This window comes from Lepus europaeus, chromosome 6 (genome assembly GCF_033115175.1).
Source record: "Lepus europaeus isolate LE1 chromosome 6, mLepTim1.pri, whole genome shotgun sequence".
Taxonomy (NCBI): domain Eukaryota; kingdom Metazoa; phylum Chordata; class Mammalia; order Lagomorpha; family Leporidae; genus Lepus; species Lepus europaeus.
In genome coordinates, this window is record NC_084832.1 from 113,354,750 (window position 1) to 113,372,587 (window position 17,838).

At 37.4% G+C, this 17,838-nt stretch overlaps 1 protein-coding gene across 2 annotated transcripts in view; it reads left to right on the forward strand.

Moving 5' to 3' along the window:
- Nucleotides 1–17,040, forward strand: part of LOC133761936 (solute carrier organic anion transporter family member 1B3-like) — a 68,427-nt gene extending 51,387 nt beyond the window's left edge. For both annotated transcript variants that reach the window (XM_062194924.1, XM_062194925.1), the window contains 4 exons: nt 700–884; nt 7,651–7,715; nt 10,423–10,540; nt 16,321–17,040. In XM_062194924.1, coding sequence (XP_062050908.1) covers nt 700–884; nt 7,651–7,715; nt 10,423–10,540; nt 16,321–16,534 — 582 coding nt within the window. In that variant the 3' untranslated portion in view covers nt 16,535–17,040. The remainder of the gene's footprint in view (nt 1–699; nt 885–7,650; nt 7,716–10,422; nt 10,541–16,320) is intronic.
- The last annotated feature ends 798 nt before the right edge of the window (nt 17,041–17,838 follow it).

A 17,838-nucleotide genomic window follows, 5' to 3' on the forward strand; every position in this document is an offset into this window, starting at 1 on the left:
GGTTTGATAGAATTTTGAAAATGTGAATTAAAATTTTTTCCTAGACTAAATTTTTCATCCAGTAATTAGACTTCAGCATTAATAGATTCAAGGTGAACTTCCCCTAAACCTTAGGTTAGCCTAGAAGCAGAGTAGAGCTCACTTAAGACACCAGGGTACATAAAGTGTCTACCTGATTAAGTCTCTATACTCATCTGTTCCTAAATTTTACTGCTTTGTTTCCTAACATTGGTTTGGACATTGCATTGTGATGAACTTCTCTGGTAATCAACTCACCTATTTTCTTATATGTCACTATGCTCTAGTACAAATGTGTTGCTTTTGTTTGCCAAGATAGAATTCCAGGATTCTCATCTGACTCTATTTTCCTTAGATTCTGTGAGCCAAGAATATTAGAAAAATTCTGCATTAATAAGAAAATTATACACAGAGTTTCAGATGCTTATATCCCAAATTTTTCCAGATTTTAAAATGAGAAATGAATTAAACATTCATAATGAATTACACATTCTTATTTAGAAAGGAATCCAGGAAACTATTTTTTTACTCTTCAACTATGGAGATGTATTTTTAGAATTTTTTAAATTGTAAATATTGTTATTTGAAGGAATGAGCCTTCTTTAAATGTAGTGGATAGTATTTATAGCCTTAACATTTTTTATAAGTGTATTCTGTAACATTTCAACAATTGTTTTTTAGGTGTTTCATAACTGTAGCTGTGTGGAAGTAACTGGTCTCCAGAATAGCAATTACTCAGCCTCTTTGGGTGAATGCCCGAGAGAGCGTAGTTGTACAATAAAATATTACATTTACATAGCTGTGCAAGTCTTGAATTCTTATTGTACTGCCTTGGGAAGCACTGCATTTATCATGCTGATTGTTCGGTGAGTATGGTTTTTCATTTTTTTTTTTTTTTAAGATTTATTTATTTGAAAGGCAGAGTTACAGAGAGAGAGACAGAGACAGATCTTCCATCCTCTGGTTCACTCCCCAGATGGTTGCAATGGCTGGGGTTGGGCCAATCTGAAGCCAGGAGCCAGGAGCTTCTTCCAGGTTTCCCATGTGGTTGTAGGGCCCTAAGTACTTGGACCATCTTATGCTGCTTTCCCAGGCATTTTAGCAGGGAGCTGGATTGGAAGTGGAGCAGCCGGGATTCAAACCAGGGCCCGTATGGAATACCAGTACTGTAGGTGGCGGCTTTGTCTGCTACACCACAGCACTGGCCCCATGAGTATGATTTTTCAGAGCATTTTCACGTATATTGAACTACAAACACACCTAGTGTGTACATGTTTTTCCATAATATATTTGGGACACATATTCACATTTTGCTACATTTTGATTATCTAGGAATGCCTTAGAATTTTTGTGAATATTTTCACTGAATAAAAACATCAGGGCTGGTGCTGTGGCTCACTGGGCTAATCCACCTGCAGCACCGGCACCCTGGGTTCTAGTCCTGGTTGGGGCACCGGATACTAGCCCCGGTTGCTCCTCTTCCAATCCAGCTCTCTGCTGTGGCCCAGGAAGGCAGCAGAGGATGGCCCAAATGCTTGGGCCCCTGCATCCGCTTGGGAGACCGAGAGGAAGCACCCGGCTCCTGGCTTTGGATTGGTGCATCGCTGGCCGTAGCAGCCATTAGGGGAGTAAACCATCGGAAGGAAGACCTTTCTCTCTGACTCTCTCTCACTGTTTATAACTCTACCTGTCAAATAAAAAAATAAAATCAGGGAACCAGATATAAAATTTAACTGAAGTCTGTAATGATACTTCAATGCTTGTAATCTGCCTGCAGAATGGCTTTGTTCTAGTCTCTCTTGGTACTCTCATGGACAAAAGAAAAATATTTGAGAAAAATTCATTTCTCACTTCACTCAGGAGACAGATATTTAGATCAGATACCATGCTTCATGAAGAATATTCTGTGGTGAATAAAATCGACATGGTAGTTGTCATAAAGCATGTAACAGGAAAGATTGACCAGACAATAATGTTAAGAAAAACTACATAATTGCAAAAACATTGCTGTTAAAGGGACTAAAAGGGGGAAACCCTTATTGAAGATTGAGGTGAGGGGCTATAAGGAAGAGAACTCAGAGGACACTCTGAAAAGATGTGACATTTGATCTGAAAGTGTAAGGAACAAGCTAAAGTTTGCCAAGGAAGGGCTTTTCAGGGAAGGCGATCTAGGTGCCTGTGCTTTGAGTGGAAAAAAGCTCATGCGTTTAAAGAGTGAAAAGAAGCCAGTTGGCTGGAAAATACTGGGCAAGAAGGTATAGCACAGAACAGATTGGAGAATTAGGGAGGGGGCAAATAATACAAACTGTGCTAGTCTTGTGAATCATTCAATTGCCTTGTACTGAAGACATGTAAAGATTTGCATGTAGATCTTAAAAATATATATGTTTAAATATTGTGACCTGGGTTAACATCTTGTTATACTTTTTCAAAAATATACTTCTATAATTGTTTTTTTAAGAAAGAGTAAGGTCTTCCATCTATTGGTTCACTCAGATAGCCACAAAGGCAGGAGTTGAGCTGATCTGAAGCCAGGAGCCAGGAGCCTCCTCCAGGTCTCCCACATGGGTGCAGGGGCCCAAGCACTTGTACCATCTTCTACTGCTTTCCCAGGGCATACCAGAGAGCTGGATTGGAAGAGGAGCAGCTGGGACTTGAACCAGCACTCATATGAGATTCCAGCATTGCAGGCGGAGGCTTAGTCCATACACCACGGCACCGGCCCTTGTTATACTTTTAAAATCTATGTACTTAAGGCAAGTTCACAGTGATCCAACAGCATGACCTGGAATGGCGGGTACCCCATAAATATGTTTTTCACTTTGATTAAGGTTCAAAATAAGTTGTACATTGTGTGTGCAGTTTTTAAATTCAACTCTGACCCCAAATCTTGCCAAATTATTTCTAGTAATTTATTCCACAAATATAGTTCCACCTTAATATAAAATATTGCCTACTGAAAATTGCCAAATTTCAGGTCATTAATTTATAGAAAATCACCTCAAAAATCTGTACCAGTTTGCTTGTGAAGTGAATTAAAATTGTTATTGCAAAAACTAAAGGAAAAAAGCAGGAGAGGGCACTGTGGGAAGGAGAGAAGCACAGTTGTCTTAGAACTGTTTCTATGAAATGCCTGACATCTCTGTATATTTACAAAATTTTTAAAAATCTTATTTATTAATTTATATGAAAGGAAGAGATACAGAGAAAGAGACAGACTGGCAGAGATCTCCCATCTGTTAGTTCACTCTCCCAGATGCCTTCCCCAGCCAGAGTTGGGCCAGGATGAAGGCAGAGCCTGGAATTCAATCTGAATCTCCCTCGTGGGAGCTCGAGGTCTTTCAGAGGAGGGATGTGGGTTTGGAAGTGGTAAAGAGAGCAAGAAAACACCTAGGTCTCGGGCCTAGGGAAGCAAAACAGCCTTCACTTGACAGAGTTGCCTAGTAAGAGAATCATAATCTTGCTTAGAACAAGACATAAAAGGACTGCAAAGGATGTTGGACCTAAACTTTTTGCTGATAAGAGACCTTGAGTTCCAGTGGGCACATTGAAAGGGTTCAAGTGATGGGAAGGAGTAGGGGGCTGGTTGGGTTAAGAGATGTGCTAAACCATGTGAGGAGAGCTTGCTACCCAGAGATGTCGAGAAATCAGGTTTCCACAGGTGACTAATGGATGCGAGTCATGATGTAAGCTTCTGACTAATATTAATTCTGTGTGGCCAAAATAAGATAATATTTCAGAACTGTTTTTTGTTTTGGTTTGCTGGTTTTTGGTTTTTTACTTGCATTTCAATTATTTAGGTCAGCTAGGAAATGAATTAGAGCTTCTCTTTAAGCTTGGAAAATGGGAAGACAGGCATTGCTTATCTATGTTGTCAGTTGATAGGGTTTTATGAGGTGCAACCGGGAATCATTCTAAGAAACAGTAGGTCCTCATGCCTAATTTTCAGTTGAGAAAACAAGAGGATCAATTTAAGTTAGTTATATTAAGGATACATTCTTTTTTATGTAAAGATTTATTTTAATTGTCTGAAAGGCACCGTTACAGAAAGAGGGAAATGGAGATGGAGACAAAGAGACAGATCTTCCATCCACTGGTTCAGCCACAATGGCCAGGGCTGGGCCAGGCAGAAGTCAGGAGCCAGGAGCTTCATCTGGGTCTCCCATATGGATACTGAGACCCAAGAACCTGGGCTATCATCCACTGGTTTTCAGGAGCATTAGCAGGGAGCTGGATTGGAAGCGGAGCAGCTGGGACTTGAACCAGCACATTTATGGGAATGCTAGTGCCGCAGGTGGCAGGTTTACCAGCTAGGCCACAGCAGCAGCCCCAAGAAGACGTTCTTTAATTTAATGATTAAATGAAAAATAACACAATTAGCTTTCTTTTAAATTTATGTATGTATGTATGTATTTAGTATTTGAAAGGTAGAGATAGATGGAAACAGAGATACTCCATCCATTGGTTCATTCTATTGGTTCACTCTCCAGTATGTTCAAGAACCAGGGCTGGGCTAGGCTAACGTCAAGACCTCAGAACTCAGTCCAGTCTCCTATGGGTGGCAGAGACCCAGATACTTGAGCCAACATCTGCTGCCTCCCAGGGTGCACATTAACAGGCATCTGGATTTGAAGTGGAGCTGGAACCTGAGTCCAAAAACTCGGATAGGAGACAGAGGCATCCTTGGCAGCATCTTAACCACTGTGCCCAAATACCTATATCACATTTTGCTTCTTGAGGGGCTTTGTGTGATGAATCCATCCTGAGAGAGGTCTGTCCAAATTCTAGGTGTCTCAAAATCACTTGTGAGGTAGGATTGACACTGCAGTGATAAATATCTTAAATGGTAATGTTGTATGATGTGTGCATGTGCCTGCACATGTGTGGGGGCAGTATGAATGTGTGACTATGTGTGAGGGTGCATGCAAGTTAGTGTGGGAAGAGTATGTTTGATCTTATTGTATTTCTGTGTCACTGTATCACACATTTATTATTTTCACTGAGTTGGTCAAGATTTCAAGCCCACTTTCAGGAAAATATTCCCATTTGCAAGCCTCTCCTCATCCAATTCTCCTGCATACCAGTCCTTGCCCTGGGAAAATATTGGAGTTGAGAGCAAATTTCAGTTTGTGTCTAGTGTATCTAGTTTAAAACAGGTCCACATTTTCATGTGAACAGCAGTGGTAAATGGCACTTTAGGCAATTATCAGAGAATCCAACCAGTCAGTGTCTTCCTTCCCAACATCTGTCTTGAGAAACATTATTTGAGAGAGATGGCTTAAAACACAAGTCAACTTTCTCTTCCTGGGACAATGCTGCTATGGAAGAAACCAGTGTCCTTGAATAAGAGCTGTTGCTTCCTTGCCTCAAAGTATAGTCTTGTGCCCTTTGCTGGGATAGCAAAGTGTCACTGATCTTTGCAAAAGCAGAGCCCCCAACACGTTCCATTTCTTTCCTCTCCTAATATAGGACTGTAGGCTTAATTCTTACTATGCTATGTTTGCTTTAATTTGTGCCCTATTTAGTTTTACAAGCTCTCTTTGAGAACCTTGGTAAAGGTGGCTGTCCTGCAAAGCTGAAGTGGTAGTTATACGGAAAAAAAATAAGCTTAGAATGCTAGCTTATAGTATTGGATTCTCACAACACATTAGACAGGCGCTATTATCCCCTCACAGCAAATAAGGAGACAGAGGCTAACAGAGGTTAAACGACTTCTCCAAGACCCTCAGTTGATTTGAGACATCATTTATCCCATCATTCTCAAGAACAGAAATGACCATGACATCTCCTAGGAAATGTTTCTGAAATGTTTATTATACGATTATATCTACTTAGTTCTCTGAGGAAAAATAGCCAATAATAGTTCAAAGGGAAAATATCTGTTGTATGAATTATTTTAATATTTCAACAAAAATGAAATTTTGAGTCTCTGTCACTTCTCCATCCCAGCCCAGCCACTCTTTCGCTGCCAGATAATTTTATTTGATGTGCATTATGCTATCGCAGGGATGGTAGTGTCATCTGCTCATTGAGCACTAAAAAAATGGAATTGTGAGACAAATTTTGTTACTGCCATTAAGATGCTGCCTGCAATGCTCCCATCTCATGTGAGAAGGCCTAGGTTCAAGTACCAGCTGTACTTCTAATTCCAGCTTCTTGCTAATGCTTAGCTGATGGCTCAGTTGGGACCCTGTAACCCATTTGGGAGACCCTGAGTGAATTCTTGGCTATTGTGGGAATTTTGGTTGTGAACCAATGAATGGAAGATATCTACCTCTCCCTCTCTCCCTCTACCTCTCCCCCTCCCTCTTCCTCTCCCTCTTTCTCTGTTTCCCTTTCTTCCCCCCAACCCCTTTTGCTTTTCAAATAAATAAAAATGCGATAATTTAGAAAAGGAAAATAGAATTGTGGAAATAACTTTCTAAAGGGGATAATGAATGAATTTCTATGCAAAGACACCAGTGCGCTCTCCATCTTTAAGATCTAGAGTACAGAAACCTTTTCTGATCCCTTTGCATTATATAATTCATGAAAAATATTAGTAAAGAATTTTTCATTAATTCAGTGATAGAAACATGATGGTAAAAAGAGGCTTGAAGATATGGAGATGTACATGTAGATAAAAGTTTCTTTTTTCATAAATGCTGTGTTGACTGAAGAGATCATACAATTTCTTTCTTTATAGGCATAATAAAGTCTGTTCCCAAAATTCTCTCATAGAATTTTCCTAAGAATTAAATATGAACACGTTTGTTAACCTGTCTTAATATCATAATGCATCACTCAGGTGTTTGCCTTTTTAAATCAACTAAAAATTTAACTTTATATGACAGTACTTCAAAAAGTTCAAAGGGGGTTGACATTGTGGTACTATGTGTTAAGCTGTTGTCTGTGATGCCATCATCCCATATGATCAGTGGTTTGACCCCTGGTTGTTCCACTTCTGATCCAGCTCCCTGCTAACACACCTGGGAAAACATGAGAAGATGGGCTGAGTGCTTAGGCCCTTGACACCAATGTGGAATAATTGTATGGAGTTCCAGGATCAAGGATTCAGCCTGGGTTTGGGAAGCAAACCAGCAGATTTAGAGAGAGAACCAATAAATGGAAGCACACTTACTTTCTCTCTCTCTCTCTCCCTCCCTCCCTCTCCCCCATCTCCGCTCTCCCCCCTCTCCCTCTCCCTCTCTCTCTCTCTGTCATTCTCCTGTTTCTCTTTCTCTTTGTCTTTCTCTTTCTCTTTGTCTCTCTCTCCCTCCTCCCTCTCTCGGCAATTCTGCCTTTCAAATAAATAAACATTTTTAAAGGATTGTAGAAAATGGAATTAAAAGATAAGTTTATTTTCATGTAAAATAGTTTGAAATCTACATATATCGGAAATGTCTCAAGAAGTTCATGAAAGTGAATGTTATAAATACAATGCATGAATTTCAAATCTTTTCCTACTAAAATAAATCTCTTAATTCCATTTTTCCACAGATTTTGAGAAGTTCTTTTGTAAAAAGTGGGCCGTTCCCTTGAGAATTTTCATTGAACCTTGAAGGAAGATAACATTGAGAAATGTTTTAATATTGGGTTTCTGCTTGCTGTTTTAAAGATGGCTAATGTTTCTTTGCTTTTATCTAATTTCAGAATTGTTCAGCCTGAATTGAAATCACTTGCAATGGGTTTCCATTCTCTAGTTATACGGACACTAGGTAGGACAAATATGTAAAATATAAATTTGGGTTATATTTATGTCAAAGTTAAAAGATGAATGTAATTAATTTCAACTTACAAAAAGGTCTAAGTAAAACTCATTTCTATTTTGTGGTCATGGGCAGTAATAGGAGACAGAGGAAAACTGAGTAACCTAAAAATGACTCTGACTGTTAGTTCTAGCTGACATCAATCTGTCACAGTCAAGGAATCGTCATGTTCGTGTTACACTCTTTCTAACACAATGGCAGGTGATCCCCAAGTCTGTCTACTTTCATACATGGGAATATTTCTTCCAAGGAGGCATCATGGAGGGCTTTCCCTGTAAGCTGATGCATTCTTTGGGTAATGCTTTACGTAACTCCTACAGCAGACTGGGGAGGTCTGAAAATCTGGCCAAGCAGAAGGTGTCCCAAACAGCAGAAATTGGCACTCATTGCAACACTTCCCGCTGTCATGGCTGGTCAGCTGACCTCCACCAGAAGTTAAAATGTAAAAAGGAATGGCTTGGACTCTAGAATTGGACTCAGGGAATGTATTCAATGAAAGAAACTCAGGAAGTTGTGAGTTTTGTTGGCAGAGAGTACACTACAGGCACAAAGGTTAAAACCCCATCTCTAAGCAGTGAAGTGAGGTGATCCGTAGAAGATTTAGGAAATGACCCTTTCTCCCTTACTGCCGTTTGCTATTTTTACTGCATGGTTGTTTTTTGTTATTTTAACAATTTCTAACCTAAGCCCTGTGGGTTCCCCTTAAGACCTACAAATGTGGTATGTACATTCTTGGGAAGAAGAGAGAGGCATAGTTCATCTAGGGATTGAATAAGGACTAATCATGACCCAGGGACAACTACAAATGCTAGGAGGAAAAGGAAGTGAGAAGAGTCCATCCCTGAGACCCTTGCAATCAAATGAAAGTTGCCCAACTTTACAGCCCAGTTACAATGGAGAAATCATCCAAGAGTGTACTTGGGGCGCAGGTCACACATATTCAAAGGGATATGGGGGTGGGAGAAAGGAGAAGCTGCCATCACAGTTCTCTTCCCAGCACTCTCTTGCCCCTCTGTTCTTGCAATCCCTGTACTTCCTGGCAGTTCCCTATCTCCAGATCCAAAAAGAATCCAGGCCATAGACTTTGTATTCCTGATGTACTGAGATGAGATTTTGAGAAAAGAAGAAATTCTTATAGTTAAAAAAAAAAATTGCCTTCTTAATTGTGAGCATCCTAATTTGAGGTATCCTCTGTAGGTCACAATGGAACCTCAGTGCTTCTGTGAGGAAAAGAGATACTGAGTGCCACATTCCTAATTCACAAACATTTGTCTTGAATACACATATGGAAAAGTTGTGGAAGGACCGTATGGTAAATAACTTGGAAAAGTCATTTAAGAATAGGTTATTAGAAGCTTTAAAATTCCAGTAATAATAAGGACTAAATTTATTACCTAACATCTAATTCATTAGATTTGTTCAGGTCAGTGCCATCATGTAGAGAAAATAAATAGTTGACGTATGCTTTCCATTTTCAAAGGGTGATGGCGATTTTCTGAAACCTGCAGATTCCCAACCGTTTCGGTTGGTTCTAGTTTTCCTCATACACACTGGCTTTGGATATCAATCCCTTGTCATTTTAAGATTTCTCAGTCTCAGAAAATTGAGACTGGGTTACGTGTGATGGTGTAATGTGATGATGACATGTGAATCACTATCATTTATTATAATGCAAAATAAATTCTGAAAATCATTCAATACTATAAAAAAGAACAGAGCACATCATGAACACCTCAGTTTTTCCATCTGAAGGGTAGATCTCTGCTAGCATGCCCCTCAAGTTTCTTTTATCAGATTACCTATACTTGGAACCAGCAGTCAAGTTCAGAGTTTATTAAAAATGCAGTAAAAGCAACCAGACACTTCTGCTATAAACAACATATGTGCTCCAGAAAAATCATGTACTATACATAAAATTGGGCTAGGGGCAGAGCACTAAAGACAAATGCTGCATTGTGATCAGAAGACAGACACAAAATGTAGCATCATAGGCCCTCATTTGAACAGCCTAAGGCTGTTCACAGGGCATTTTAAAAACACAAACTCAATGGAGGCAAAAATGCTGGATTCTGGGCTCCAATGACACCAGGAAGGGGGAAGTGATCTCTGAGCCCAGAAAGAGCCAGGAGCCAGCACTCTGACGCTGGGCCTGCACTCTTCTGGGGAGCGAGTCCTGGTGTAAGCACTCAATTTCTAATTTTCTTAGAGTTGAAGAACACTTCTGCCTTTGCAAATTGAGTTTAGAGTTTTTCTTTGCCTAGTAAAGTAAAAATTCTACTCCCATTATTCCCGCTCTTCTTGCCCAAGAAAAATTACATGTGATCAATATAACTTCTATTTCTACTAACATCATTTTATTTTTTATTAATCAGGCTTAAGTTAGTTGATACTAAGTTAATTGATACAGGGCTCAAGGCACACAGTGTTACTTCTTCCCTGTGTGTATTGGAAGGATTAGGGTAGGTAAAGGATGTCTGTGACACTTCTACACGGCTTGAGCCTTTGAGATTCTTAAGTAGATTTAGGATACAATTATGGGATAATCTTCTAAAATTTTTCAGCTTTTACATAATGCAAAATGTATCAGTGTGATATATGACCCAGTTCCATTTGAAACATGGTCCCTGGATTGATATTGTCTCATCTCACATTTCAGGAGGAATTCTGGCTCCAATATATTTTGGGGCTCTGATTGACAGAACATGCTTAAAGTGGTCCATCACCAGCTGTGGGGCTCGAGGGGCGTGTAGGTTATATAATAATGTGTTATTTGGGTAAGTTACCATAAATATGCTTTTAATTGATTTTTTTACTGTATTAATTCTTAAAAGATATCATTTTCAATATAATAATGCTATTAACCATGTTACTTGTAGAAACCATTTAATGAACATTCATTTTTTTCGTCTCACATTCATTCCTGAAGATTTTATGTTGTTAATTATGGATGAGATTTTTATTTTATTAAAAGTATACAAATGTATTTCATATATATAGATTCAGGAACATGGTTATACTTCCAACCCTACCCTCCCTCCTATCCATGCTCCCACCCTTCTTCCTCTTCCCTCTCTTATTCCCACTCCTAATTTTCACAAAGATCTATTTTTAGTTTACTTTATGCTCATAAGATTAATCCTACCAAGTAAAGAGTTCCAGAAATTCTATGAAGAAAAAAAAAGAAAAGAACACTGTTCCTCAACAGTAGAGACATGGGCTGTAAACAATCATCGAATCTGAAAATGCCAATTTCACTCCTATACATGACCTTTCAGGTACTCTAGTAGTTACCACAAGTCAGAGAAAACATATGGTATTTGTCTTTTTAGGATTAGCTTATTTCACTAAGTATAATCTATGTTTCCAGTTGCATGAACACTCATTTTATATTCAAAATGGCATTAGACAATCTGATATCTCATTTTAATAGTCAAGTGGTAGGATTCAAGGATAATAAGTAACTTATTCACAAACACACTACTAAAAATAAGAGCTAGGACTTGCATTCAAATCTTTGTTTGCAAAAACTTTCCTCATCCTAAATTGTACAGCTATGTAGGTATTTAATTGCTTCTTTATCCATTCATCCACTGATGGACATCTAGGTTTATTTCATGTATTTGCTATTATAAACAAAGCTTCAGTAAACCTGGGAATGTAGTTATCTCTTTCATTTACTGACTTCATTTCCTTTAGATATGTTCCTAGAAATGGGATAGCTGTGTCATATGGTAGATCTAAGTTTAGTTTTTTGAGGAAGCTCCCTACTGTTTTTCATAATGGCTATACTAAGCTGGTTTGTGACCAACAGTGTATTACCATTCCCTTTTCTCCACAATTTTGCCAGTATTTATTATTTTCTGACTTTTGGATTATAACCATTCTAATTGAAATTAGATAATATCTCCCTGTGGTTTTGATTTGCATCCCTCACAGCGAATGATTTTGAGCATTTTTTCATCTGTTTCTTGGCCATTTGTGTTTCTTAGTTCAAAAAATGGCTGTTCAGATCTTTTGCCCATTTTTAACTGAATTGTTTACTTTATTGTTCTTGAATTTCTTCAGTTCCTTATACATTATGAACATTAATCTTTTATCAGAAGCATAGTTTGCAAATATTTCTATCAGTTCTCTCTTCACTCTGTTGATTCTTTCCTTTGCTGTGCAAAATCTTTTGTTCTTGGAGTAATCCTTTTTATCCATTTTTGCTTGTGTTGTCTGTGCTTTTGTAGTTTTATCCAAAAAAATTATTGCCAGTTCCAATATTTTGTAGTATTCCCCTATGTTTTCATTGATAGTTTTAGGTCTTATATTTAAGTATTTTTTTTTCATTTTGCATGTTTTTTTATATAGGCTGTGAGGTAGGGGTCTTGTTTCAAGCCTCAGCATTTGGAAATCAAGTTTTTCCAACACTGTTTATTAAAGAGACTGTCCTTTCTCCAGGAAGTGTTTTTAGCACCTTTGTCAAAGAGAAGTTTATTATAGATGTGTGAATTTATTTCTGGGGTTTCTATTATATTCTGTTTGTCTTTGTGTCTATTTTAATGTCATAACTATGCTGTTTTTGTTACAGTAGTATTTTGAAATCTGGTGTTGTGATAAATGCCTCTCACTTTGTTTTATTGTTCAAGATTTCTTTGGTTTTTGTATTTTCATATGAATTTTAGAATTATTTTTTCCTAATTCTATAAATAATGACATTGGTATCTGGATGGGAAGTCCATTGAATCTGTAAATCACTTTGTGCAACATGGAAATTTTGATACTATTAATTCTTCCAGTCCATGAACATGAGAGGTCTTTGCTTTATTTGTGTCTTTTCAATTTCTTTAGTTAGTGTTTGTAATTTTCATTGTAGAGATCTTTGTAATTTTTTTGTAGAAATCTTTTGTAATTTTCATTGTAGAGATCTTTCACATCTTTAAATTTATCCCAAGATAGTTAATGTTTTTTGTAGCAATTATGAATGGGATTGCTCGTACAAGTCTTTCTCAGTAAGATCATTACTGATGTACAAAAATTTGACTGATTTTGTGTAAATTTTGTTTCTTGTGAATTTTTGAATGTATTTATCAATTTTGATAGTCTCTTACTAGAACCTATTGGTTCCCCTATACATATAATCGTGTCAACTGTAAATAGAGTTGATTTGACTTCCTTCATTCATATTTATATGCTTTTATTTATTTCTCTTTCCTCGTGGCTCTGGCTAAAACTTCCTGAACTACACTTAGTAGGGTAGTGGGAGTGGACATCCTTGTCTACTTCTAGAACTTAGTGTATTTTTTCAGCTTTTTCCCATTCAATATGATGTTATGGGCTTGTCATATATAACCTTTATTGTGTTAAATACGTTACTTACATACCTAATTAGTTCGTTTTCATCATGAATAGATGTTATATTTTATCAAATGCTTTCTTTGCATATTTCAAACTGATTATATGATTTTGTCCTTCATTTGTTTGATTAATATATTGTGTTTATTGATTTGTGTATGTTGATTCATCCCTACATTCCTGGACTAAATATCACTTGATCAAGATGAACAATCTTTCTGATATGTTGTTTGATTCAGTTGGCTGGTATTTTGTTCAAAATCTTTGTATCTTTATTCATCAGAGATATTGGTGTATGGTTTTTGTTGTATCCTTGTCTAGTTTTGGTAATGAGGTAATACTGGAGTCATAGAATGAGTTTCAAAGGATTTCCTTTGATTCAGTTGTTTGGAATAATTTCAAAAGAGTTGGTGTTAGTTCTTCCTTAAAAGTTTGATAGAACTTAACACTGAAGCCATCTAGTTCTGCTTTTTTTTTTTTTTTGTTAGAAGATTCTTTATTTCTGATTCAATCTCATCACTGACTATTGGTTGGTTTGTGCTTTCTGTGTCTTAGTAATTCAGTTTTAGTAAGTTATATATTTCCAGAAACTTAACTATTTCTTCTAGGTCTCCCAATTTGTTGGTGTATAGTGGTTCATAATAACTTTCAATGATTCTTTGTATTTTTGTCGTATAAGTCATAATATTTTCTTTTTCATCTCTGATTTTATTGATTTGAGTCTTTTTTTCTTCAGTAATAGTTTATCTATTTTGTTTACTTTTTCAAGGAACCAATTTTTATTTCTTTCATCCTTTGTATTATTTTTAAACTCTATTTTGCTTATATCTTTTTTTTGTATTATGACATTCTACTAATTTTGTGATTGTTTTATTCTTATTTTTCTAGTCACTTGAGATGTATTGTTGCTTTTTTATTTGATATTTTTCTTTTTTAATGTAGGCAACTACACAGTACTACTGAGTATTTAGTGTCATACTTAGTACAGCTTAGTACTGCTTTTACTGTATCCCATAATCTTTAATATGTTTTGTCTCCATTTTTATTAATTTCAAGGACTTTGTTTTAATTTCCCTTTTAACTTTTTCATTGACCCTTTATTCTTCCAGGAACATGTTGCTCAATCCCCATGTATTTGTATAACTTCTAGAATTTCTTTTGTTTCTCATTTCCAGCTTTATTACATTGTGGTCAGAAAAGATAACTAATATAATTTCAGTTTTTTGGAATGTATTGAAACTTGATTTGTAGCCTACTATATGGTCTATCCTAGAGAATGTTCCATATACTCATGAAAAGAATGTGTGTTCTGCAGTAGGATGGAATGATCTGTAAATGTCTCTTAGTCCATTTGATCTTTAGTATAGATTATTATTTCTTTGTACTGGGTCTGTGTAGGGCATGAAAACACTAGGTCGGATCCCCACTAAGTGAGCTGTGTGCTGGACTGAGCATAGCGTGAAGAGCCCAGGGAGCTGTTTGTGGAAGGGAGAAGGGCCCAGAGAGATGGCCTGGAATGGGTCGGATGCAGAGACCATGGCTACTGTCACTGGGAGGGACTGGCACCCCAAGTGCTGCAGAGCTTAGGCTGCAGACCCCACATTGTGCTGGTGTTGTGAGCAGACTGGGTCTACTGTTCAGAATGAGTGTGCTGCTGCCCAGGATCACAAGAGAGTAACATACTGGACCTTGCTAGCCTGAGAAAAGATCAACATGCAAAATCTAAAGCGTGGTTTCTACCAACTACATATTGCCTTCACAGTATCATAAACTTTAAAAAGTATAATTTGAGTCATCTTGAGTTGGTAATTGTATAATGTTTTCTTTCTCTCTGAACAATTTATTTTAATATTTCTTGTAAGGTGAGTCTTTTGGCAGCACCTTAATTTGTGTTCATCTGGAATTGTTGTGTTTCTATTTCACTTCTAAAGGATAATTTCACAAGGTACAGGATTTGGGGTTGGTGGGTTTTAGTTTTAAATACACCAAATATTTCATTCCATTATGTTCTTGCTGGCATAGTTAATGCAAAAAAAGTCAGATGAAATATTTTGATTCTGTAGGTAAACTTTTTTTTCCCTCTCCTCTGGTTTGTTTTAGGATATTTTTTAGTCTTTGTTTTTCTTTGTTTTGAAAATGATATGCTTAACTATAGTTTTTCTGACATTTACCTTGCTTAGTCTTCTCTGAGTTTCCCTTATCTGTGGGTTAGTGGATGAGATTAATTTAGGGGAAAATTACTAAATAACTCTTTCCTCTCCTCTTCTCTTCTCTTCTCTTCTCTTCTCTTCTCTTCTCTTCTCTTCTCTTCTCTTCTCTTCTCTTCCCTCCCTCCCTCCCTTCGTCCCTTCTCCTTCTATTACACACTTTTATGGTTGTCCTAATGTTTCTGAATATTCTGTTGGTTTTTCCCCATCTTTTTTCTCTTGGATTTCAGTTTTGGAGGTTTGTGTTGAGATAGCCTCAATCTCAGACTATCTCCTCAGCTGTGTTTCCTCTATTAATAAATTCTTCAAAGGCAGCCTTCGCTTCTGTTACAGAGCCTTTGATCTCTGGCTGTTCTCATTGGTTCATGGGATTTCTGTTTCTCTACTTGCATCACCCATCTGTTCTGGTAGGCTGTCTACTTCATCCATTAGAGCCCTTAGTCACAGTTGCTTTAAATTCCCATTCTGGTCCTCTCAACAGCCTTGGCATGACCTACTCTGGTTTTGACGCTTATTTATTCTCTGTAAACTGTATGTCAAACTATGTTTTCGCCCTTTTTGTACGCCCTGTAATTTTTTCTTTACAGCCAGAAATGTTTTGGGTAAAAGGAATTGCTGTAAGTAAGCCTGGAAGAATGTGGTATAAAGTGCAAGAGAAGGGATTCTCGGTCTCCTAGCCTGGACCACTGGGCTGTGAACTTCAAACAGATTTCTCAGTTCCTGTTCCCTCCCTCAAGTGGGATGAGAAGACTTGAGAGGACTGGAGCTGGGTAGTGCATAGTTTTCTTCCTCAAGGAGGAAGGCTGGAACCAGCTGGAGTTGAGTTTTCATGATTTCACAATCCTTTCAAAATAATCCCAAACTAAAATAATTCTGAAAGAATTGCTGCCTATTGCTTTTAAGTATACTTTTAATTTTTTTTTACTTTTAATACTTGAGGAAAACATTGTAAGCTATTCCACACATTTTAAAATGATAATCTACTCTTTTTAAAAAATCTCTTCTCACAGAAACACCTATTTGGGCTTGGCTGCAACTTTAAAAGTCCTAGCACTTATTTTATATGGTGTACTAATTTCTGCCATGAAGAAAAAATATGAAGGAAAAAATACCAAGGAACCAGAAACTGAGAAAAAGGTGGTGGATGATCCAAACTTAGAACCCTTAAATAACAACGGACACTTTGTAGGTTCTGCTGAGGCAGATGGTGAGACACATATTTAAGGAAGAGAAAAAGACCACTTCCGTTGCTGTGCTTCCAGTCAACATTGTATTGATTCAGTAAGATGTCATTTTTGAGCAGTCCCTGGTCCTTTCAGCTGAGAATTCTCACACTCTTTACAGAAGAGACAACAATGAATATGCCTATGGACTTATAATGAAGCAAATGATAAATAAAAAATGGAAGAGGCCGGCACTGTGGTGTAGGGAGTTAAGCCACCGCTGGTGACACTGGCATCCTATTTGGGAATGCTTGTTTGAATCCCTGCTGCTCTGCTTCCAATCCGGATTCCTGATAATGCACCTGAGAAGCCAGGGGAAGAAGACCTGGGGACTTGGGCCTCTCTCTCCCATATGGGAGAACAGGATGGAGTTCTCTGGGCTTTGGCCTGGTCCAGATCTGGCTATAGCAGCCACTTGGAGAATGAACAACCAGATGGAAGATTTTCTCTCTCTCTCTCTCTCTCTCTTTTCCCCCCTTTCAAATAAATAAATATTTTAAAAATTGATGTACTCACTATTAAGATATGACTATGCAATGCAATTGTGGTGAAGATTAGAATGGATACATACAAATTTAAAGTGAAAAACTTGGTCACTATGTAGTAGAAGAAAAAGTTCTTAATAAAACTATGATTAGATAATGGATAGAGGTGAGAAAATAGAAGAGAAATTAATAGCCTACATAAAAATACATACTCCTTTAAAAGAGAGAAAAGTTTTTAACAAAACAACAAACGTTTGTTTTGTCCATGTTTTTGAAGCATGAAGTCTAGCCTGATGAAAAACTTATGCAATTGTGGCAACTGTTTACCCACAGTAAGATGTGTATTTCACAGCTTTATGAGCTTATATTTTGAGATTAGGTCTGACAAGTATTTTGATGCATTGTCTTCCAATCTTCCATTAAAATACTGCTGAAGAAATAGAGATGTTCAAACATTTGAAAGCTGTGACCATCAGGCAGCATGTTATAGAATGTGCCATTTTTCTATCAGATCTTCAGAAATTGATTAAGAGGAACTGAATTTGACTTGAGAAACCAAGACTCATTTGAAAGATGCGTTTCCATTCCATCTGTTCTCTGGGAGAAGGGAAGCCCGTGCAAGATAAAATATCAGCTGTCACTACTGCATGTCTGTTTGTTGGTGCACAAAAAGTTACCTTTCTTGAGTCTACAACCAGGACAAGAAGTGGAGTAAATAAGTACAAATATTTGAATATTGTATTTTGCACTGGGAGCAGCACTGAACACAGGAGTTATTCTAAAATCTCAGTGGGTTAAAAGATTTTAGAGGATATCAAAA